This window comes from Perognathus longimembris, chromosome 8 (genome assembly GCF_023159225.1).
Source record: "Perognathus longimembris pacificus isolate PPM17 chromosome 8, ASM2315922v1, whole genome shotgun sequence".
Taxonomy (NCBI): Eukaryota; Metazoa; Chordata; class Mammalia; order Rodentia; family Heteromyidae; genus Perognathus; species Perognathus longimembris.
Window position 1 is genome coordinate 20,610,825 of NC_063168.1, and position 22,337 is coordinate 20,633,161.

Below are 22,337 nucleotides of genomic sequence, written 5' to 3' on the forward strand. Positions count from 1 at the left end.
TATTTTATTTTGTGCTGGTCTTGTGGCTTCAACTTAGGGTCTGGATGCTGTCCAGGTGGTTAACTGGAGATAAGTCTCATGGACTTTTCTGCCTGGGATTGACTTTGAACTGCAATCCTCATATCTTACTCTCCTGAGTAGCTAGGATTATCTGAGTAGCTAGGATTATATTACTGATCTTTCCCTCTCTCCCTTCCTTTATTTTCCTTTCCTTTTCCCTTTCCCTTCCCCTTTCCTCCCTCTCTCCCCTCTCCTTTTTGTGCCAGTACTAGGGCTTGAACTCCAGGTGTGCATGCTGCCCTGACTTTTTTTTGCGTAAGGTTAGCACTCAACCACTTGAGCCACAGTTCCACTTCTGGCTTTTGGGGGGGGCAGTTAATTGGAGATAATAGTCTCAATGAACTTTCCGGTCCAGGCTGGCTTCAAATTGCAATTCTCGGATCTTAGCCTCCTGAGTAACAGCTAGGATTACAGGCGTGAGCCACCAGTGCCCAGAAATGTTTTCTTTCTTTCTTTTTTTAAAATTTAATTCTATTGTAAAGGTGATGTACAGAGGGATTACATTTACATAAGTAAGGTAATGAGTACATTTCTTGTCGAACATTGTTACTCTCTCCCTCATTTTTCTCTTTATTTTCTCCCCCCCCCCCCACCAACTTTACTACATTTAAATTTTTCTTGTTCAGATGGAGCAAGGACTACTCAATGTCAGAGGTTTCTTTCAGTTAATCCTTTATTGTGTATAGGGTCTTAGAAGTCAATACTTCCAGATTTGACATTGGTTCAGATATGAGTAAGCCCCTATACTTTGTAATGAAAAGCATTCTCAGCATTAAATTAGTTGAAATAATATTGATTTTTATCAATTATCTGTGCAGTCCAAAATCATATTTATTATAGATGAGAATTAAAAAACTGGATATCAAATTTGTTAATGTCTGTAAGTACATATATACTTTTTGGTATGGATTGCTCCTCTATTTTTTGTTAAGCAATGTTTAGAATATATAGCAATGTTAAAAGAATTATATTATTCTTTGCATTGTATCATTCTTTATGTTATATATGCCTATCACCTAAATTCTGATAGTATATATTGTACTGACTTATCACATGCCTGTCCAAGTATCCATATATTGAACATCTTGGTTTTTGATGTTTTAAAGTAAGTTAATATATCAGTATACTTCTTCCTAAATACTTCCACATATGCATGCCATTTACTAGCATTCGCAAGTACAGCTCGTTTTGCATTTTCTTACCTGAAGATTCTAAATAGTTTAGAAATTTGGCCAGGTACTGGTGTCTCAGACTTGTGTAACTACTCAAGGGGCTGAAATCAAGGATTGTGGTTCAGAGCCAGTCCAGGCAAGGAAGTTCATATGTCTCTTCTCTCTAATTAACCACTAGAAAGCTGGTAGTACAGTTGTGGCTCAAGTGGTAGGGTGCCAGCTTTGAGTGCAAGCTGGAGAACTAGCGTTCACACACATACACATTCTCTCACACACACATTTTGTTAAATTATGAGAAGATTTAACTTTGTAAGGAAGTTATTTGCAACAGGAAGTTTTAGGAATTTTTTAGTCTCTGTTTTACTTTCTTTAGATCCTCTGTGATGTTGCTTTCAGTGAATTTTCCAGAGATCTGGTTTTGTTGTTGTTTTTGTTTTAAGTAAGTTTCTCACCCTGGTTTTACTTCTGATTTTTTTATTTTAAAATTCATATATTTTAAAGTCTCTATTTTAGGTCACTTCATCTTAATTTTGCTACTTTTTTTCTTCATTTCTCTATAATTTAAACTTCATATTGTAGCAAATAGTAGCTCTTTTTTCTTTTATTATTTAAGTAGTAGTACAAAGAGATTTCAATTCAACATGTCAGTTTATGAATACACTGCATCTTGATCAATGTCACCCCTTCTATCATTCTCCCCCATGAGCTTGTTCTGGTACTAGTATTTGAGTGAGTTCATCAACACATAAAAATTAGTACTTACTATCTCAACTACCTTTTTTTTCTAGCCTTGTTATATGTACAGAATTTGATTTTTTTTTCAAATAAGAGTCATCTTAAATATATTCTCACTGGAGACAAGAGCTGTGAGTATAGTGCTTCATGTGTGATAACATAGGTTTTCAGTATTACATTTTTAAGATTGAGAATTTGCCAATGAGATAATTTTAAAGAATGAATTGTTTTCTAATGGCTCATTGTTTTCTGAAACAACAGATTTCCCTTAAACTGGTGAGGCATATATAGAAATAGAATATAAATTTTAATTTAGACACATAGAAGTTTGTGAAATTGACCATTGGTACATATATACATTATTGTAGAGTAATAAAGAATCGTTTTTTGCTTCTTTCATTATGTTTTCTAGTACTTACACTTATCATTTTGATGTTTAGCACCAAGAAATGTGTTGCATGAATTGAATATTTTTTCTACAAGTTTTTTCCCCTGATATACTATTTCACATATCACAGGACTTATTTTTTGAATATTTGAGCAAAAGAAACAGATGAAACCTCATACAAAACCCTTCAAAATATGGAAATGTGGGGTTTATTTGTACTAATGCTCTTCTTTTGGAAACATAAAGGTAAGGCCAATTTATTGATTTAAACCACACAGTATATAAAGTTTTATTATCCATGGTTAAACTTTACAAAACATTCTTCTGGGAGAAAAGATTTTTAACCGTGGAATACAAAGCTTTATTTGAAAGTGCAAGAAATATTAAGATGAATTATTCCCAAGTTTTCTTTAAAATCGTGGGAATTTAATTTCTGAAGCTAATTCATGTAAACATTTGGATGATTTAGAGCTTTGGTTTTGTAATTTCCAGGACCTTATGGTTGGTGATGAAGCAAGTGAATTACGCTCAATGTTAGAAGTTAACTACCCCATGGAGAATGGTATAGTACGAAATTGGGACGACATGAAACACCTGTGGGACTATACATTTGGACCAGAGAAGCTGAATATAGATACCAGAAATTGCAAAATTTTACTCACTGAACCTCCTATGAACCCAACCAAAAACAGAGAGAAGATTGTGGAGGTGAGTGTTTAGATAGGATATGTATGTTGTCCCTGTGTTATAAGGTTAAATAAAAAAAAAATTTTCATAAAAAAGACAATAATAATAATAATTCTTTTTTTCTTATATGGTTACTATGGATAAAGGGAATAAAAATAATTGCATTCCCCAGATTTTTTTTTTATTTTGCATTTTCTACAGGCTTAGCATTCCTACTCTGAAACTTTTGGCCTATATTCATGATGCTCAAGAAGTTTTAGATTCTGGAACAGTTTAACTTTTGGGTTTGGGATTTGGGGTTTTCAGCCAGTGAAGTCTATGCAGCCATTCCAAAATCTGGGGCTGGAGGTGTAGCTCAAGTGGTAGCAAAACTGAAAAACACCAAAATTTGATTCCAGACCTTTGATTCCAAGATTTCAGATAAAGGGTATTCAACAAGTATATGCTAGTTATTCTAATTAGAGTATTTAAGTGAACAAAACAAAATCCTGCTAACATTCCTTCCCCCCTACTCCCCCCCAAAAAGGTGAGTTAGTTAGAAGATTAAAGGAAAAATATGGAGTAGACTAAGGAAGTCAAGAGGTTTTGGTTGTGTATAGGTTGTAGTTGTAAATCTCCATGTGAAAGTGGCACTTAAGCTAAAACAGGGTAGAGGAGGTGGGCAGGATGTATAGAGGAATAACATTCCAGAAAAAGGTGAGTAGTTAGCGTAGTAAGAGTAGTAAGATCGTAGAGTGGGACTGTCTTGTCACATTAGAAAATCGGCAAGGAAGCCAGTGTGGCTGGAGGATCTGGTTGAGGAGAGAGCAACGGGAGGTAAGATGGGATAAGTATCCTCAGTGGGAAGCTCAGCTTCCTCTGAGCTAGATGAATGGCTACTGCAGAGAAGATACTTGCCCAGACTTAATGTCTCCAGCTGCTCTTTTGTGAGTATACTGTAAGGAGGCAAAGATCGTAGAGACCAATTTGGAGATGTTTAAAATTATTTATGGAAAAGATAGTCATGTTTACTATCAGGAATAATAGAAGTGTGGGAAGTGATCAGATTATGGGTCTATTTTAAAGGTAAGGCAAAGAATTTTCTTACAGTTTTTATATAGTTGACAGAGAGGATAGTCAGGAAGGTTTTGTCTGGAGTAATTGGAAGAAGAAGAGGTTAAGTTAACATCAGTTGAACTATAGGGGGAAAGGGGACTAAGGAAAAAACGGGATTTAAGGAAAATGATCAAGAGTTCAGTTTGGAACATGTTAAGTTTGAGATATCATTAGGCAGTCAATAGAAATGTCAAATATTTTAGCTGTGTTTATAAGGTCAAGTTGAGGGAAAAATTCGAGGCTAGATATATAATTTGAAAGCCTTCAAGATATGGATAATACTGCTCACTAAAGGAACCCAAGTATGCAGTGGTAAAAAGGCCAAGACTAGCCAAAAATTGTATAAAGAAATTAATGAGGTAAGCATTTGTAGACAAAAGAGCAAGCAAGACAGCTACCTTGCTAGACAACTACCTTGCTAAATGTTCAGGTAAGTAACTTTTTACATCCCTCTTTCATTGTGTTGGCTTGTGCCTTGACATCCTTGGGTATGTGGTCTCAAGAAGACTGCAGTTAAAGAAAAAACACAAAAGTTTAGGATCTATAGAAGTCAGTACTGTACTGAGGATGCTTGAGTCACTTTTTTTTTTCCATAATGCTCCAACTTCCACTAAAAACAAACTAAAAGTTCACTTTATCGTTTAAATTAAGCACATAAACTTTTACTTTGCTTTCTGGGCACCATTTGCTGTAGGGAGTCAGATTTTCACCCAGTGGCAGGAAACATTCAGCAGATCGTACAAATTAAACAACTGTTAATAGTGCAAGGCAGACGAAGCTTTGCATCAATCTGTGTAATACATGAGAGTTTAAATTTGGGGGTTTTGAAGTTTCTTTTATTTGTTAAATTTTTTGGTGCCAGTTTGGGCCTAGGCACTGTCTCTGACTTTTTTTTTCCTTCATGCTCAAAGCTAGCACATTATCACTTGAGCCATAGCTTCAGTTCTGACTTAACGTCTCACGCTTTCTTGCCTGAGCAGGCTTTGAACCACAGTCCTCAGATCTCAGCCACGTAAGTAGCTAGCTAGAATTACAGGTATGAGCCGCTGGCACCTGGCTCTTTTGATTTTTCTTTTCCTTTAGAACATTCTTGGTCAAAACCAAATGTAATTTATGAATAAAATGGGCTTACTGCATAGAATTATTTCCATTTCATCCTTATAGAAAGAGATTTATTCAAAGGATGATGGAGTAGAATACTAGTCAAAATATCTGTTTAATTGGTGAATATTTCAGAAATTTAAAATTTAAACTATAATTTTTATTGTGAACAAATGCAAAGCTTCTAAGAATGTAGATTTTTGGATAATAGCCAAATCAAATTGTACTTACTGTAAATGACCAAAAGAAACGACATGGGGCTGGGAATATAGCCTAGTGGCAAGAGTGCTTGCCTTGTGTACATGAAGCCCTAGGTTCGATTCCTCAGTACCACATATATAGAAAAGGCCAGAAGTGGTGCTGTGGCTCCAGTTGTCAGAGTGCTAGCCTTGAAAAAAAGAAGCCAGGGACAGTGCTCTGGCCCTGAGTTCAAGCCCCAGGACTGGCAAAAAAAAAAAAAAAAAAAAAAAAAAAGAAGAAAAAGAAAAATGGCATGGGCTGTTCCTAGCTGACCAGAGTGGTAGGGAATGTTATAAATGACCACAGAGGCCTGGAGAAACTCTACCCTCCAATATAGTTTAGTTGGGGAGAGAACACAGCTGTGGTTCAAGTGGGCATGATAGGCACTGTACTTTGTCAGCTTATTAATCACATTACATTTTGTCTTTATCTTCTCACTTTACTTCTCTTTTACTTTGTGCTGTCATGGGTATCAAATCTAGGGCCTGGGCAAGTACTCTTACTCAATTATATCCCTAGCCCTTTTTCTTTTTTGGGGTGTGGATTTGAACTCAAGGCCTTAGCATTGTCCCTGAGCTTTTGTGCACAAGATTCTTTTGTGTGCAAGTGCTCTACCACTTGAGCCACAGTTCCACTTTGGCTTTTTGGTGGTTCATTGGAGAGAGATCTCAGTCTCCTGACTAGCTCAGTTTACAGGCATAGGCCACTGGTAACCAGATATTTGTTTCATTTTTAACTGCTGTGAGGAGAGTCCTAGACTTTTGCCAGGTTTGGGAACATAGGTGGGAGACTCATTTACTGTTTTGTTTTGAATTAAAAGATATTTCCTGGGTGTGGCGTATGCTTGAAACTCAGCACTCTGGAGGCTGAAGCAGGAGTACATTGTGAGACCCTGTTTCACAAAAGAAAAGGGGAAAAAGAAGGAAAGGAAAATAAAGAAAACACTATTCCTTAAGGAACATTCTGAAAGTTTTGCTGAAATGAAGATAGTTTTCTTTCACACTAATTAGCCATTAACTATAGTGCATTCAGCAATCTTTTCTTTGTACCACTTATAAATGCTTGGTTGGAGCTCTGAAAGAGCAGGACTTTATAGATCAGGACTTTATGGTTGGAATAGAGGATGTTTTAGGTCACTTTGAAGTAAGGAGACTGGGTCTATGTTTCCCCTAGATAATTGGCCCTTGATTGTTTCCCTAGATGGTTTGCTTTTATTTAACATGTCTATTAGGTTTAAGTGTCTTCATCTGATTTGCTTTGCTTATATCTAACACCATATGTGGTTTTTGCATAGATAAGCTTTGTGCTAGCTGCATTCGGGGCTGCTGGTCTTTGAGACAGGAGTCCACCAGCAGTCCCCTGGCTCTTCAATAAAGACTCACAATTTGGCCTCTTAAGTGGTGTTTTCTCTATTTCTCACGACTGAGTTCCCTCACAAGTTGTTCCGCTCATTCACCAAGTCTAAAGAAAGTTTATATGTAAGTTTCTAAACAATCACACATACTTTTTTTTCTCTTCTCTTTACATTTCAGGTAATGTTTGAAACTTACCAGTTTTCTGGTGTGTATGTAGCCATCCAGGCAGTTCTGACTTTGTATGCCCAAGGTAGGTGAAACTTACCCGTGAGAAAAGTTAGTTTTGCATTTCATTTTCCATTAAGTTATAAATCTGAGGAATACCCATTATTTATATAGCACACTCTGACATTTTTCACCATTTCTGTCATTTGTGAAATAAAATGTCATGTACATCTTCATTTGCTTTACTAAGCAGTGAAGATTTAAGAGACATCATAACCAGGTGTATTAGCTCTTGCCTGGAATCCTAGCTACTTGGGAGGCTGAGATCAGGCAAGAGAGATTGTGAATCAAGGCCAAAGTGGGAAAAAAACGTTTTCAAGACCTCATCTCAACCAATAAAAAGCTGGTCCACATCTCTTATCCCAGCTGCACAGGAAGCAGAAATAGGAGATCCAGTTTCAGGTCAGCCCTGAGGGAGTGGAGAAAGAAGACACCATTGAAAACAAAATCCAAAAGGGCTTGGAGCATGGCACAAGAAGTAGAGTGTGTACCTAGAAAGTGTAAGGCTCCAAGTTCAAACACCAGTACTACCAGACAAACTAATGTCATCAAAATAGCATGGCCCTGGGTTGGAGGCATGGCTCAAGTATTAGAGCACCCTCCCAGCAAGCTTGAACCTTGCATTCAAACCCTTCATCTGTTTAAACTTATGCATAGAGAATAAGCATGGAATTTGTCCTCAGAATTGGTTGGAGTTTGGGGCTGGGAATATGGCCTAGTGGTAAAGTGCTTGCCTCACATACATGAAACCCTGGGTTCAAATTCTCAGCACCACATATATAGAAAAGGCCAGAAGTGGGCTGGGGATATGGCCTAGTGGCAAGAGTGCTTGCCTCGTATACATGAGGCCCTGGGTTCAATTCCCCAGCACCACGTATACAGAAAACGGCCAGAAGTGGCGCTGTGGCTCAAGTGGCAGAGTGCTAGCCTTGAGCAAAAAGAAGCCAGGGACAGTGCTCAGGCCCTGAGTTCAAGGCCCAGGACTGGCCAAAAAAAAAAAAAAAGAAAAGGCCAGAAGTGGCATGTGTGCTAGCCTTGAGCTTGCCAGTCCTGAGGCTTGAACTCAGGGCCTGAGCACTGTCCCTGGCTTCCTTTTTTGCTCAAGGCTAGTATGCATGCTACTTCTGTCCTTTTCTATATATGTGGTTCTGAGGAATTGAACCCAGGGCTTCATGTATACGAGGCAGGCACTCTTGCCACTAGGCCATATTCCCAGCCCCCAAAATAATTATTTGACTTTTAAAATATTATGCAAAAAGATCAGCATAAAGTCATGCTGGGTCAAATAGACAATAGATTGAGTAAAGGGGAGAAAGTAGACATTCTGAAGTACATTCCGTTTTTTTTTCTTTTTGAGGTAGATTTAATGTTCTCTTGGTGTTGCCATTAGTATCTGGTGTATTGTCTGTTGGAAATAAGATAGTGGCCATGTGGGAGAGTTCTTTATATTGAATGGTCTAATAACTTCAACAAAAACTTACTAAGAACTTGTGGGGCTTTCAAATATGTACCAGAGACTTTTAGACATTTTAATAATCTTCTTGTGGCTGAATGCCACATACCAGAAAGGTGGAGATCAGGAGGATAGAAGTTGAAGGCCAGCTGGAACAAAAGAAAATGTTAATGAGACCCCATCTCAGGAAATAAGCTGGGCAGTGATAGCATTAGTATGTGGTCCCAGTTGTGTGAGGCCTGGGTAGGTGGATCACAGTGTGATGCCATTCCTGGGATAAACATAAGATCCCATTTCAAAAATAAAGCAAAGGGGCTGGGGCTATGGCCTAGTGGCAAGAGTGTTTGTCTTGTATACATGAAGCCCAGGGTTTGATTCCCCAGCACCACATATACAGAAAATGGCCAGAAGTGGCGCTGTGGCTCAAGTAGCAGGGTGCTAGCCTTGAGCAAAAAGAAGCCAGGACAGTGCTCAGGCCCTGAAGCCAAAGCCCAGGACTGGCAAGTAAATAAATAAATAAAAATTTTAAAAAATAAAGCAAATAAGGGCCAGGAATGTGGCTCAAGTGCTAGCGAGCCTGACTAGCAAGCTCAAAACCTTGAGTTCAGACTTATTACCACTCCACCCATTCCTCAAGAAAAGAAACATACTGCAAAGTGAGTAATAAAAAAGCCCTTGCTTTCTATTTAGTTAATTTTCTAGTTTGGCATCTGTACTGTATTTGAGACTTGCTGGGTGTGGTTTTTCTGTAAAACCTTTTGCTTCTTCCACAGGTTTACTGACGGGTGTAGTGGTAGACTCGGGAGATGGTGTGACTCACATTTGCCCAGTGTATGAAGGCTTTTCTCTTCCTCACCTTACCAGGAGACTGGATATTGCTGGGAGGGATATTACCAGATACCTTATCAAGGTAAGTGAAAGGAAAACATATCGAAATTAGTTTGTTTTTTTTTATGGTTTGTGTTCTGACTTAACATAAAATTCAGTGTATAAGGATTCTAGCAAATCTATGTCTCTAGAGAGAATTTACCCAGTTTCCCATTCATATAAAACTCTATAAAAGGGCTGGGAATATGGCCTAATGGCAAGAGTGCTTGCCTCGTATACATGAAGCCCTGGGTTTAATTCCTCAGCACCACATATATAGAAAATGGTCAGAAGGGGCACCGTGGCTCAAGTGGTAGAGTGCTAGCCTTGAGCAAAAAGAAGCCAGGGACAGTGCTCAGGCCTTGAGTTCATATATATATATATATATATATATATATATATATATGAGCTGGGTGTCAGTGGCTCATGCCTCCTGTAATCCTTGCTACTCAGGAGGCTGAGATCTGAAGATCACAATTCAAAGCTAGCTTGGACAGTCAAGTCCATGAGACTCTCGCCTGTAATCTCTGCATTCAGGAGGTTGAGGCAAGAAAATCATGAGTTCAAGACCACCCTTAATTACATATTGAACCTATCTCAACCTCAGCCTTCCAAAATAAATAAATAATAAAGATGAAATACTACACTAGTGGTTATACATTCATTTATCTGTGTGTGTGTTTTGCTTTTAACTCAGTTGCTCTACCACCTGAGCTATGCCGCCCAACCCTTTTTGATTTGTTATTTTTTGTATCAAGTCTTGGTTTTGCGTCAGCTGGCCTGAACTATATAATCCGCTTATGCCTATCACATAGCTGGAATGACTGGTATGCCCCTAGCTTTTTCTTGCCCAGTCTAGCCTCAAACTGTGATTCTCCTAATTAATCTCAAATCCTAACCTCGCAAGTAGCTAGGATTACAAGCATGAGCCACTGTATCCAGCTTCAATAATTTTTTATTCACTTGTTTAACAAATCTCTTACCTTTCAATATGTACCAGACACAAAATAAGAAGTTCAAGACAGCTTACTAAAACTTAGTAGTAGCTCATAAATATGGCATTGATTGAATGAGAAAATTGCAGGCTGTGAAAGTCCAGTATCTACATAATATTTATTTATATACTGATTGCTTATTGTTTATATATGTTAGTTTATAAACAGTATTTTTTTTTTTTTTTGGCCAGTCCTGGGCCTTGGACTCAGGGCCTGAGCACTGTCCCTGGCTTCTTCCCGCTCAAGGCTAGCACTCTGCCACTTGAGCCACAGCGCCGCTTCTGGCCATTTTCTGTATATGTGGTGCTGGGGAATCGAACCTAGGGCCTCGTGTATCTGAGGCAGGCACTCTTGCCACTAGGCTATATCCCCAGCCCCTATAAACAGTATTTTTAACTGGCCTTTTCTAGCTTGTTTTATGCATTTATTATTGATGAACTGTTAGTCCTGTTATTCTTTGTCAAAGTAAAATATAAATTATTTTATGACAAGGGAAAGGGGGAGGGGGAAGGGGGGAATGAGGGGCAAGGTAACAAACAGTACAAGAAATGTATCCAATGCCTAACGTATGAAACTGTAACCTCTCTGTACATCAGTTTGATAATAAAAATTTGAAAAAAAATTATTTTATGACAGATAAAATGATCACTTGGAAGTATTTAGTAGGAACTAAGGATACACTGTACATTGTTATCCGTGTGACATTTAACAAGTGTTCGTTTGTACAATGGAGCTCATTCAAATCTGTTATGAACTTACTGCTATTTTTGTGTGTGTGCGCCAGCTGCTTCTGTTGCGAGGATACGCATTCAACCATTCTGCTGATTTTGAAACAGTTCGCATGATTAAAGAAAAGCTGTGTTATGTGGGATACAATATTGAACAAGAGCAGAAACTAGCCTTAGAAACCACGGTATTAGTTGAATCTTACACAGTAAGTATATTCATTTTACAGTATACATGTGGTTTAAAAATAGCCATGATCGACTGGGAATGTGGTTTAGTGGTAGAGTGCTTGCCTAGCTTGTAAGCATGAACCCCTGGGTTCAGTTCCTCAGTACCCCATAAACAGAAAAGGCTGAAAGTGGCGCTGTGGCTCAAAGTGGTAGAGTATTGTTGGCCTTGAGCAAGAGAAGCTCAAGGACAGTGCCCAGGTCCTGAGTTCAAGCCTCAAGACTGGCAAAAAAAAAAAAAGCAAAAAGCCAAGATTATTGGTGTCAAAGGCTTTTGTTTTGTTGGTGCTGGGGATCAAACTTAGCACCTTGTGCATGCTAGGCAAACAATGCTACTGAGCTATATCCCCAGCTGTTAGAATCAGTATTTTTAATTTGAATTGTAATGTTTTTATGTATGACTTCCAAATATCCCTTCCTATATTATAGTTATATAATTTAATTATTTTGGGACACCATGTAATATAAATTAAGGCAAGAATCATAAGTTCCTTTGTACCTTAGGAAATAATTAGATATGAGATGTTGTTTTGGGATCTTGATGTCTTAGATAGCATTTCTCAACATGTTAAACAGAGTGTCATTTCCTGGAGATGTGAAGAATTCTCACAAAGTTAAAAATTTACAGTTGTCAAATAAAGGAGGCAGTTGATTTTACTTTCCTTTTAAGACTTCTCAGATCCTTTGACATGCTAAATGTACTCAACTGTGAGAGTATAAAAATGTTCTACATTTCATGTAGGTAATGGTCTAAGAAATGTACTTTAGCTCTTCATGAGCCATGCCAGTGGTGGCTACCATTTTATGATGGGGTAGCAGATTTTCTGTATGTCTCTAGGAGTTCTTCATCCTATCAGGTCTAAGGCCATGACATGGCAGCACCAGCTACAACTCAGCCATCCAGCCCTGTCACCTCTACAGTAATTAGTTCTTCCATAACAGTGGTGGCTCAAGCCACACCTCCTGAGACCCTGCTGTGGCTCCCACTTCTATACCTGCTGGGGCAACTCAGCAAGAGAAACTTGTAGAAAAGCCAGAAGATATCAGTAGCTAATAGACCAGCATTAGCTAATGGAACATCAGGAGGTTCTTCTCCACCAAATCTTTTTGAAGAAATAAGTGCATTTGTGACACATCTGTCTTGGGAGAATATACCAAGATCATGTTAATGGTCTGAGAGCCAGTTTCAACAACCATGACAAAACTGACAGGAGTCTCTGGAAATACAGGAAACCAGGCTGTGGTTGATCCTCCTAAGCAACTAGAACTGGACTCAGTCTTCATCCTCATTAGTATTTTACTGCCTTCAAGAAGAGCAGGTAGAAAAGGGTATAATACAGTATTTTTTTTTTTTTTGTGTCACTTGTGGGACTTGAACTAGGGGCCTGATCCCTGAGCCCTTTTTGCCCAGTGCTAGCACTCTACCACTTTGAACTACAACACCTCTTCTAGTTTTCTGGTGTTTAATTGGAGATAAGAATCTCACAGACTCCCTACCCAGGTGGGCTTTGAATCACACTCCTGAGCTCAGCCTCAGGATTATAGGCATGAGCTACCAGCACCTGGCTAAAAAGAAAAATCTTAATGGCCATGTTTTTATTGAGATTTTTCATCTCAGTTTTTTTCTTTCAGATTCAAGAATTGGCATTGTTATTTAATCATGAAGAGGGGCTAGATGTCTACTTGTTTAGTTTGTCAGATCTGTTTTCCTAAATATAAACATGACTAAAACAGTATTTTTTTTCTGCCATCTGGTACTGAGTAAGAAGATGAATTTGCACAGATTTCCCTGGTATGATCTGTTACAATATCCCTGGCACAGTTTGATGATGACTCCTAAGCTTTTTCGTCCTGCATGCATTACCTGTCTTGCAATGAAGATAAATGAAAACATGATTTTCTTTTTCACAATGTGCCATGTCTGATTTCCCCGTGTTTATTCTGTAAACATGATAGGTGTTTGGACTTCACAGTACCCGTATGTTTTATAGTAGATTACATATAATGTCTCAGGAGAATAAAATGAGAATTTATGAGTGCATTCATCTTTTAAGCAGAGCAATGAGTTGGAAAGATGAGCAGCATTTCGGGCTGGAAAATGGAATACTCTTACTCTGTTCTACCTGCTACCTTATTGCTCAAAATGTAGTACAAAACTGGAAACAGATTTTAAAAAATAAGAAAATAGCAGTTGCTTCTTAGGATGACTGCAGCAGAAGTTGAAGCTTTTGTCCTTGGGCAACAAAACTATACATAGTAGGACTGATAATTATTGGAATTATAGAATAACTAGAATGATAAAATAATTGCTATATTGAGATTATAAAATGCTTCAGTATATCTAACGAAAGAAAAAAAGAAGCATACTTTGGGAAGCAGTTATGCTTAGAGTATTGCTTTATTAATTGAATAGGTAGCCACTTTTCCTTACTGAAGTGTGCAAAACAAATGTTCAACTTAAAATTGTAGCTAGTGAGACATCGCACCTGTCATAGCTTACAATATGGAGTTTGATTATACCTCAATTTGTTTTTCTTGTGACAATGTTGATGTTCAGACTTAAAGCCTTGTACTTGCTAGGTGCTCTACTACTTCAGCCACATCCCTATCCTGTTTTGCTTTAGTTATTTTTCAGGTTGGATCTTGCATTTTTGCTCAGGGCTGGCCTTGAGCCATAGTCCTCCTACCCCCTTATTGTAGTTGAGATAACAGATAAAATAGCGTACTAGTCCTACTATGTTGAGCTTTTAGTTCAGATGTGGTCTCATTAACTTTTCTTTGGCCTAAGCTTTTCTTGATCTTCAATCCTCCTGATCTTTGCCTCTGTAGTAGCTACCTGAAAATTGTTTGTATGTTTGTATTTGCACTGCTAGAACTCAGGGCCTCACTCTGGCTAGACCACAGCATGGCTGTAGCCCTAGCTACTCTGGAGGCAGAGGCACAAGGATCATTTGAGCTCAGGAGTTTAGGGCCAGCAAGGGTAGCATAACAAGATCTTATCTCTTAAAAAAAGTAAAAAATAAGCTATGCTCTAGTGGTTCACATCTAATGCTAGCTACTCAGGAGGCTGAATCTGAGAGTTGTGGTTCGAAGCCATCCTAGGCAGGAAAGTCTTTGAGACCCATCTCCAATTAACCACCAAAAAGCCAGTAATAGAGCTCTAGCTCAAGTGGTAGAGTTAACCTTGAGCATAAAAGCTCAGGGACATTGCCCAGGCCCTAAATTCAAGCCCCAAGACTGGTGCAGAAAGAAAAGAAAATAAGAAAGAGAGAGAGAAAGGGCAAAAAAAAAATTGTTTAAAAAAAAAAGAGAGAAAGGGCAGAAAAACAAGTGAGAGAAAGTCAATATAGTGTGTAAAAAGCTAATTCTGGTACTTTTGCAAAACATGATTCTTTTGCATATACCCATAAGCAATAAATTTAAGTATATTTTGTTTATAAGTCTATATTGTTAGACATGTTAGTGTGAAAGCAGTTAGTTCTGCTATCAAGTATGTCAAGTGCCACTGTACATTAGCATGGTTGGTACTTGAGTCAACCCAGCAAACTATGAGGTAGTGTAAGAGAGTTTCCATTTAGCATTGCTTGTAATTAAATATAATAATTGTAATATATAATATGTAAATGTGATATGTAATTAAATATGATATGATTTGAGAGTTTTCCATGTAGGTAATGTTATGATGTTAAAACTATTATTTAAATCTTACTGACTTAAAGTTATATTTCCAAGTTCTTTCCCCCCCCCCCCAAATTTATCTATCTATTTATTTATTTTTGCCAGTCCTGGGGCTTGGACTCAGGGCCTGAGCACTGTCTTCGTTTTGCTCAATGCTAGCACTCTGCCACTTGAGCCATAGTGTCACTTCTGGCCATCTTCTGTATATGTGGTGCTGGGGAATTGAACCCAGGGCTTCATGTATACCAGGCGAGCACTCTTGCCACTGGGCCATATCCCCAGCCCAATTTCACAGTTTTAATGTATCTATATTTAGCAATTATTTACAATGTATTGATATCTAAAAGGATATGAACTTTTTTTTTTTTTGAGATAATCTTGCTGTCTAGTTGAAGCTGACATCAAAACGAAGACCCATTTGTCTTAGGTTCCTGAGTGCTGGGAATACAGGAGTGTTTACCATACACTGCTTCTTTTTTTTTTTTTTTTTGCCAGTCCTGGCGCTTGGACTTAGAGCCTGAGCACTGTCCCTGGCTTCTTTTTGCTCAAGGCTAGCACTCTACCACTTAAGCCACAGCGCCACTTCTGGCTTTTTCTATATGTGTGGTACTGAGGAATCGAACCCAGGGCTTCATATATACGAGGCAAGCACTTTACCACTAGGCTATATTCCCAGCCCCCTCTGCTTCTTTTTTTTTTAAATAATATTTTGAAGATTAATTATTTGAAGTAAAACATTTTGGTGGCAAAATAATAGTTTCACGAAGTATTTGGTGAAAGGAAGTGGTTAAGTGTATCTGTTCTATATGAGAACAATATAAGAATCACTATAAATATATTTAAAGTTTAAAGCAAGCAGCATTAACACATACCCAAATAGTCAGACTACAGTAATTGGTCACTATGGCTAGTTTGTTTTGGTGCACAAACACATGGGATATCATGCACAGATAGAAGATACTTTGATGGTTTCTCTATGAAATTTGTGACATTTTGGAACATGGCCTGTCATTTTAAAAAGCACAATACAACATGACAATCAAAAGTAATCTAAGCTGAGTACTGGTGGCCCACACCTATAATCCTAGTTATTTAGGAGGCTGAGATCTGAGGATCATGGTTTGAAACCAGTTTAGGCAGAAAAGTCTGTGAGACTCTCATATCCAGTTAATCAGGAAAAAAAATCTAGGGCTGGGAATATGGCCTAGTGGCAAGAGTGCTTGCCTCCTACACATGAAGCTCTCAGTTCGATTCCCTAGCACCACATATATGGAAAATGGCTAGGAGGGGCGCTGTGGCTCAGGTGGCAGAGTGCTAGCCTTGAGCGGGAAGAAGCCAGGGACAGTGCTCAGGCCCTGAGTCCAAGGCCCAGGACTGGCCAAAAAAAAAAAAAAAAAAAATCTAGAAGTTGGGGCTCAGCTCAAGTGGTAGAGTGGCAGCCTTGAGCAAAAAAAGTCAAGTGAGAGGTCCTGAGTTAAGCCTCAGTATGGGGAAAATAAAAATGAAAGTTATCTAAATATTTTTACTTAAAAGTTTTAGGGAGGCTGGGGATATAGCCTAGTGGCAAGAGTGCCTGCCTCGGATACACGAGGCCCTAGGTTCGATTCCCCAGCACCACATATACAGAAAACGGCCAGAAGCGGCGCTGTGGCTCAAGGGGCAGAGTGCTAGCCTTGAGCGGGAAGAAGCCAGGGACAGTGCTCAGGCCCTGAGTCCAAGGCCCAGGACTGGCCAAAAAAAAAAGTTTTAGGGAAAATTACTGCTTTTTGTGATTTTGTTTGTAGAACAGATGTGTTTAAAAGTACTAATATCACCGGATGCTGGTGGCCCATACCTGTAATCCTAGCTACTTAGGAGGCTGAGATCTGAAGATCACAGTTCAAAGCCACATTGGACAGGAAAGTCTGTGAGACTCTTATCTCCATTAACAGAAAGCCAGAAGTGGAGCTGTGGCTCAAAATGGTAGAGTGCTAGCCTTGAGCAAAAGAGTTCAGGGACAGTGCCCAGGTCCTGAGTTCAAGCCCCATGACCAAACAAAAACAAAAACAACACCAAGTACTAATGCCTAGTGAACGCTGGGAAATTTTGCTCTTTTGTTGACTAGTTCTTGATATTTTTCATTTCTAGCTTCCAGATGGACGTATTATTAAAGTTGGGGGAGAGAGATTCGAAGCACCTGAAGCTTTATTTCAGCCTCATTTGATCAATGTTGAGGGAGTTGGTGTTGCTGAATTGCTTTTTAACACAATCCAGGCGGCTGACATTGATACCAGGTACATTAAAAATGGAGGTTATTTGTCAGAAATAAATGGAATATAAGTAGTTAGAATGAACAAGTTGTCTATTACTTGTATTTTTGCTAAGGATGGTCCTATATGTTGAACAAATATATATTAAATCATTGTAGGCTAGAAGACTATGTCCTTTTTGAATTAGTGTACATTTATCATAAAAGAGGATTTCATTGTGATATGTATGTGTGATATATGCGTGTATGTATACATATTTCAATCCTCTGTCCCTCTCACCCTGTCTTTCCCCCTCCTTCTCTTGTTGGTCTCCTTCTAAACAAGTCCCCCCTTTACACTTGTGACTCATTTCCATTACTATTACCATCATCATCTTATGTCTGTATTCCATACATGAGCAGGAACATGCAATTTTTGGTTTTCCTCCATTTTCCTACAGATGATATAATTTCATGTCTTTCATGACAGAGTAATCCATGATGTATATGTGAAGGGGTGTTGTCTGTAGTAAACATGTGTGTGTAAATATCTTCTCTCATATATAGATTTACTCTCCTTTGATCTATGCCCAAGAGTGGAATGATGGAATTATAAAGAAGTTTTAACATTTTTTACAGCATGAGTTAGATTCAGTACCCCTGTGTAGAGCTTGCATAGGAAAGTGGCACAACTCGGATTGTGTTTTGTTCTTTATGCTGTGTGCTAATCACTTGTAGCTGCATTTCACCTGCATGGCTCATGCTACCTCTGCAGTGCATGTTTCCACAGTAAAATAGAAAAACGGTGCTCTTCTAGAAGGCAAGAGTTGCAGTAGCCCTAGCAATTGAGAACTTGGATGAAGGTAAATAGACTTAGAAGCTAGTTTGAAAAAGGTTGAAATGGATGTGTCCAGAACTTTCCTGTGAGTTCTTCAGACCTCCATACAGATTCTGTTGCTTTTACTGCATGTAAACTATTTAAACTATTAAAGGTTTATCTTTTTGGAGTCATACCCAGTAACTTGTAAGGAAGAAAAAAGGGACTGCTAGAGCAGCAAACATCAATCTAGCAAAAAATAACAACAGCCAGCCTCAATCTAAAGGAACAAGAGAAAAACTACAAAAGACAAATGAAACAAATTGAAAAGTAGTAACTCAAAGTAGAATATGGATAAAATTATAGTAAAGAAACACATGTGAGGTTTAGGGAAGCTCAGTGATAACATAGTCCAAATACTGGAAATTTAGAACATTAACTTTTTTCTTTATCATGACTCAGTTAATTACATTTGCAAGAAACTTTTCTTTTAAACATATTCTCATCAAATTATTAAAGATTTTATACATAAAATGGAGTTGCATCCAGCAGTAGCAGTAATAGCAAACATTAGCCCTGTGATACATATGAGGAATTTAATTCTTCTAGCCATCCCCTGAAGTTGCTGTAAATAACAGTAAATGTAGCACTTGATGAGGGAGGCTAAGGCAAAAGGCTCAGTTGAGTCCAAGAATTTGAGGCTACTTGGGCAACATAATGAATTCCTTTATTTATGTGTTAGTTTGCTTATTATTGAGGCAAGATCTTACCATCTAGCTGTGGCTTGCCTGGATGGTCCTGCCATGTCCTGATTGCTAGCATTATACCATTGTGCTCAGCCAAAATGGTTTTTTAAAAAAAAAAAAAAAACAACAAAAAACAGTAAACCTTGAAACCCCAAATGAATACCAATTGTATCTTCCTAGATCTGAATTCTATAAGCACATAGTGCTTTCTGGAGGGTCTACCATGTATCCTGGCTTGCCATCACGCTTGGAGCGAGAACTCAAGCAACTTTACTTAGAACGAGTTTTAAAGGGAGATGTGGAAAAACTTTCTGTAAGTATCAACACCCAGATGTAACATTCTTTTCAAACCTAGTAAAGGTGCTGTGAATCTTGACAACCACCAGAGGGAGCAAGAAGTCTTCTAAACAGTTCCATCTTCATGCAGTTAATTACTGCCTAGAAGAAATGGGGGAAAGAAAGATGGTACATTCAGGTCACCACTGTAAATAGGGGTGACTAGGGACATTTGTAAAAACCAGCCAAGCCCCCAGGTGCCCCCCTCCCCTCCGGTGCCTCATGCCTGGAAAGAACTTGCATGGAAGAGATAAATACCCCACTTGGGGGTATTTTGGGGTGCTTTGGCGGGGGGTGTTGATTCTGGGGCTTGAACTCAGGGTGTGGGCAGTGCCCCTGAGCTTTTTTGCTCAAGGCTAGTGCTCTACCATTTGAGCCACAGCTCCACTTCTGGCTTTTAGTGGTTAGAGATAAGAGTCTCATGGACTTAACCTGTCTCGGCTAGCTTCAAACTGTGATCCTCAGATCTCAGCCTCCCAAGTAGCTAAGATTTCAGACATGAGCCACTGGTGCCCATCTTGTTCTTAACTTTTTGAGTATGTAATCGACATAGTTACTCTTAATCAATATCATAATTGTAGTCTTCGATTATTTTTCTGGGTGTTTGTTATATATGTGTTTGTCTCCCCAATCAAGTCTCCAGTTCTTTTGCATGCCAGTAACTATCATAGCTATTGAAGTAGGCCTTGTTAGTAATTGATGTGTTCGAGTGAAAGTTGCAAACTAGAAAATAACTGTTAGTGATTCTTTGGCATGTCTCTCCCCCAACTCTAGCATCTGAAGTACACTGTGTGTGCTGTGTACTCAGTCAAGAAGTCATTTCATTTGAAGTTAATCCTGACCTTTATTTTCCTGTCTTTAGTGAACTGTCCTAGATAATGAGATTATATGTTATAAAGTTCTATATATTTTGGAGACACTAATATTACATCTTTCATATATGACTCAAATTGTTAAAATTAAATTGAATATGGGCTCACATACATTAACTAAAAGAACTGTGGAAAGGAGTCATGTTGTCTAAGCACCTCATTCATTTTTCTTTTTTTTTTTTTTTGGCCAGTCCTGGGCCTTGGACTCAGGGCCTGAGCACTCTCCCTGGCTTCTTTTTGCTCAAGGCTAGCACTCTGCCACTTGAGCCACAGCGCCACTTCTGGCCATTTTCTGTATATGTGGTGCTGGGGAATTGAATCCAGGGCCTCATGTATACAAGGCAAGCACTCTTGTCACTAGGCCATATCCCCAGCCCCCTCATTCATTTTTCTTATTTGATTGAATTATACATACAATGTAAAATTATCTCAAGTAATCATTTTTCAGCAAACAGTTCCTTTTCTATTTTTTTTTTTTCTTTGCAGTGTTAATAATTGAACCCTGGGCTGGGAATATGGCCTAGTGGTAAAGTGCTCGCCTCATATACATGAAGCCCTGGGTTTGATTCCTCAGCACCACATATATAGAAAAAGCCGGAAGTGGTGCTGTGACTCAAGTGGCAGAGTGCTAGCCTTGAGCAAAAAGAAGCCAGGGTCAGTGCTCAGGCCCTGAGTTCAAGCCCCAGGACTGGCAAAAAAAAAAAAAAGAAAGAAAGAAAGAAAGAAAAAGAAAGAAAGAAAAGAATTGAACCCAGTGCCTTGTGCATGTTGGGCAAACACTCTACCACTTAGACTAGTGCAGCAAATAGTTCTTGAATTCCAGCCGGGTATCCAACACTGATCAAACAAAATAGTAGTCGGTAAACAAAAATCCTCACTTTCTGGCTAAATAATTTACCAGTAGGAATAAGGGCTTCAAAGAAAACTGCAGTGAGGTTAGGTTGGAGCTAGAAAATGGTAGTGGCTTGCAAGCGAGTATGTTGCTTTACCTTTGAAACCAATCAGGAAAGGTCTCTTTGATGAGAGGACTTGATCTGAGACCTGCAACAATGGAAGTAGGAATGAGCCTGTGACTTCCAGGCAGGAAGAACAAAGTCCCTGAGTTGGTGGGAGGAGTGTCCCAACTAGAGTGGGTAAGGCGATGAGATCAGAAAGGGGGCAGGGAAGAAAGTCTTGGTCAGCTCTTGTAAAAATGGTAAGTTGTTTTTTTTTGGGGGGGGCGGGGGTTGAACAGAAAAACAGTAGGTTGTGACTTCCCCTTTTGAAAGAATAAATAAGTCCAATATGGCAAGTGATCCCTGGGTGAGGAGAGAGCAAAGGTGGAGCTATTCAAAATAGAGGACGTTGAAATCGTTTTCTTAGAGAAAAGAAAAGCTAGTGGGAAAATATAATAGTATTAGCCAAACAGAACTGAAAGCCCAACTGAAGCTAGTGATGCATCTTGTAATAATTTATTTTTTATTTTCTTTAAGTAGTTTTTTTTTTTTTTTTTTTTTTTTTTATGGCCAGTCCTGGGCCTTGGACTCAGGGCCTGAGCACTGTCCCTGGCTTCTTCCCGCTCAAGGCTAGCACTCTGCCACTTGAGCCACAGCGCCGCTTCTGGCCGTTTTCTGTATATGTGGTGCTGGGGAATCGAACCTAGGGCCTCGTGTATCCGAGGCAGGCACTCTTGCCACTAGGCTATATCCCCAGCCCCTTCTTTAAGTAGTTATATACAAAGGGTTTTTAATTCAACCTGTCAGTGACTGGGCATAGTGCATCTTAGTGTTTTATTTAAGAGCAAGCAGTTGAATTTCCTTCCTGCCTTGTTCAGCTGCTTGAGAACAGATACACAGTAGTTGATTCGCCAAGTTGGTATGACTGGTCCCAACAGAGTCACAGAATTTTGTCAGATGTTCAAGATGACACATTCATATTCAAACCAAAATAGGTATGAGAAAGAATGAGCTGTCGATCTGTAGATGTCTGTAGGGATCCATAGATGACTTCCACCAGGAAGAGCAGTGAATAGATAAGAATGAGTTTCTAAGGCCTGGCGCTGTTGGATCACGTCTGTAATCCTAATTACTCAGGAGGCTGAGATCTGAGAATCTGTGTTCAAAGCCAGCACAAGCAGGAAAGTCTGTGAGACTGTTATCTCCGATTAACTACCAAAACAGTGGAAATGGAGCTGTCAAGTAGTTGAGTGCTAGTCGAGTAAAAATAGCTCAGAAACAGTGCCCAGACCCTTAGTTCAAGCCCTAGTACCAACACCAAAAAAAAGGGAGTTTCCAAGCACTGGCGTTTGTGGTGAGGAGGTAGAAGTAGCACTGAAGAACAGAATCTCTGAACATAC

The 22,337-nt window shown here is 38.9% G+C and overlaps 1 protein-coding gene across 1 annotated transcript in view; it reads left to right on the forward strand.

The window, feature by feature from the left end:
• The window catches only part of Actr2 (actin related protein 2), a 41,376-nt gene that overhangs the window by 15,278 nt on the left and 3,761 nt on the right, over positions 1 to 22,337 (forward strand). The window contains exons 3-8 of the mRNA XM_048352626.1: positions 2,848 to 3,063; positions 7,011 to 7,083; positions 9,285 to 9,421; positions 11,158 to 11,307; positions 17,132 to 17,277; positions 18,975 to 19,107. Coding sequence (XP_048208583.1) covers positions 2,848 to 3,063; positions 7,011 to 7,083; positions 9,285 to 9,421; positions 11,158 to 11,307; positions 17,132 to 17,277; positions 18,975 to 19,107 — 855 coding nt within the window. The remainder of the gene's footprint in view (positions 1 to 2,847; positions 3,064 to 7,010; positions 7,084 to 9,284; positions 9,422 to 11,157; positions 11,308 to 17,131; positions 17,278 to 18,974; positions 19,108 to 22,337) is intronic.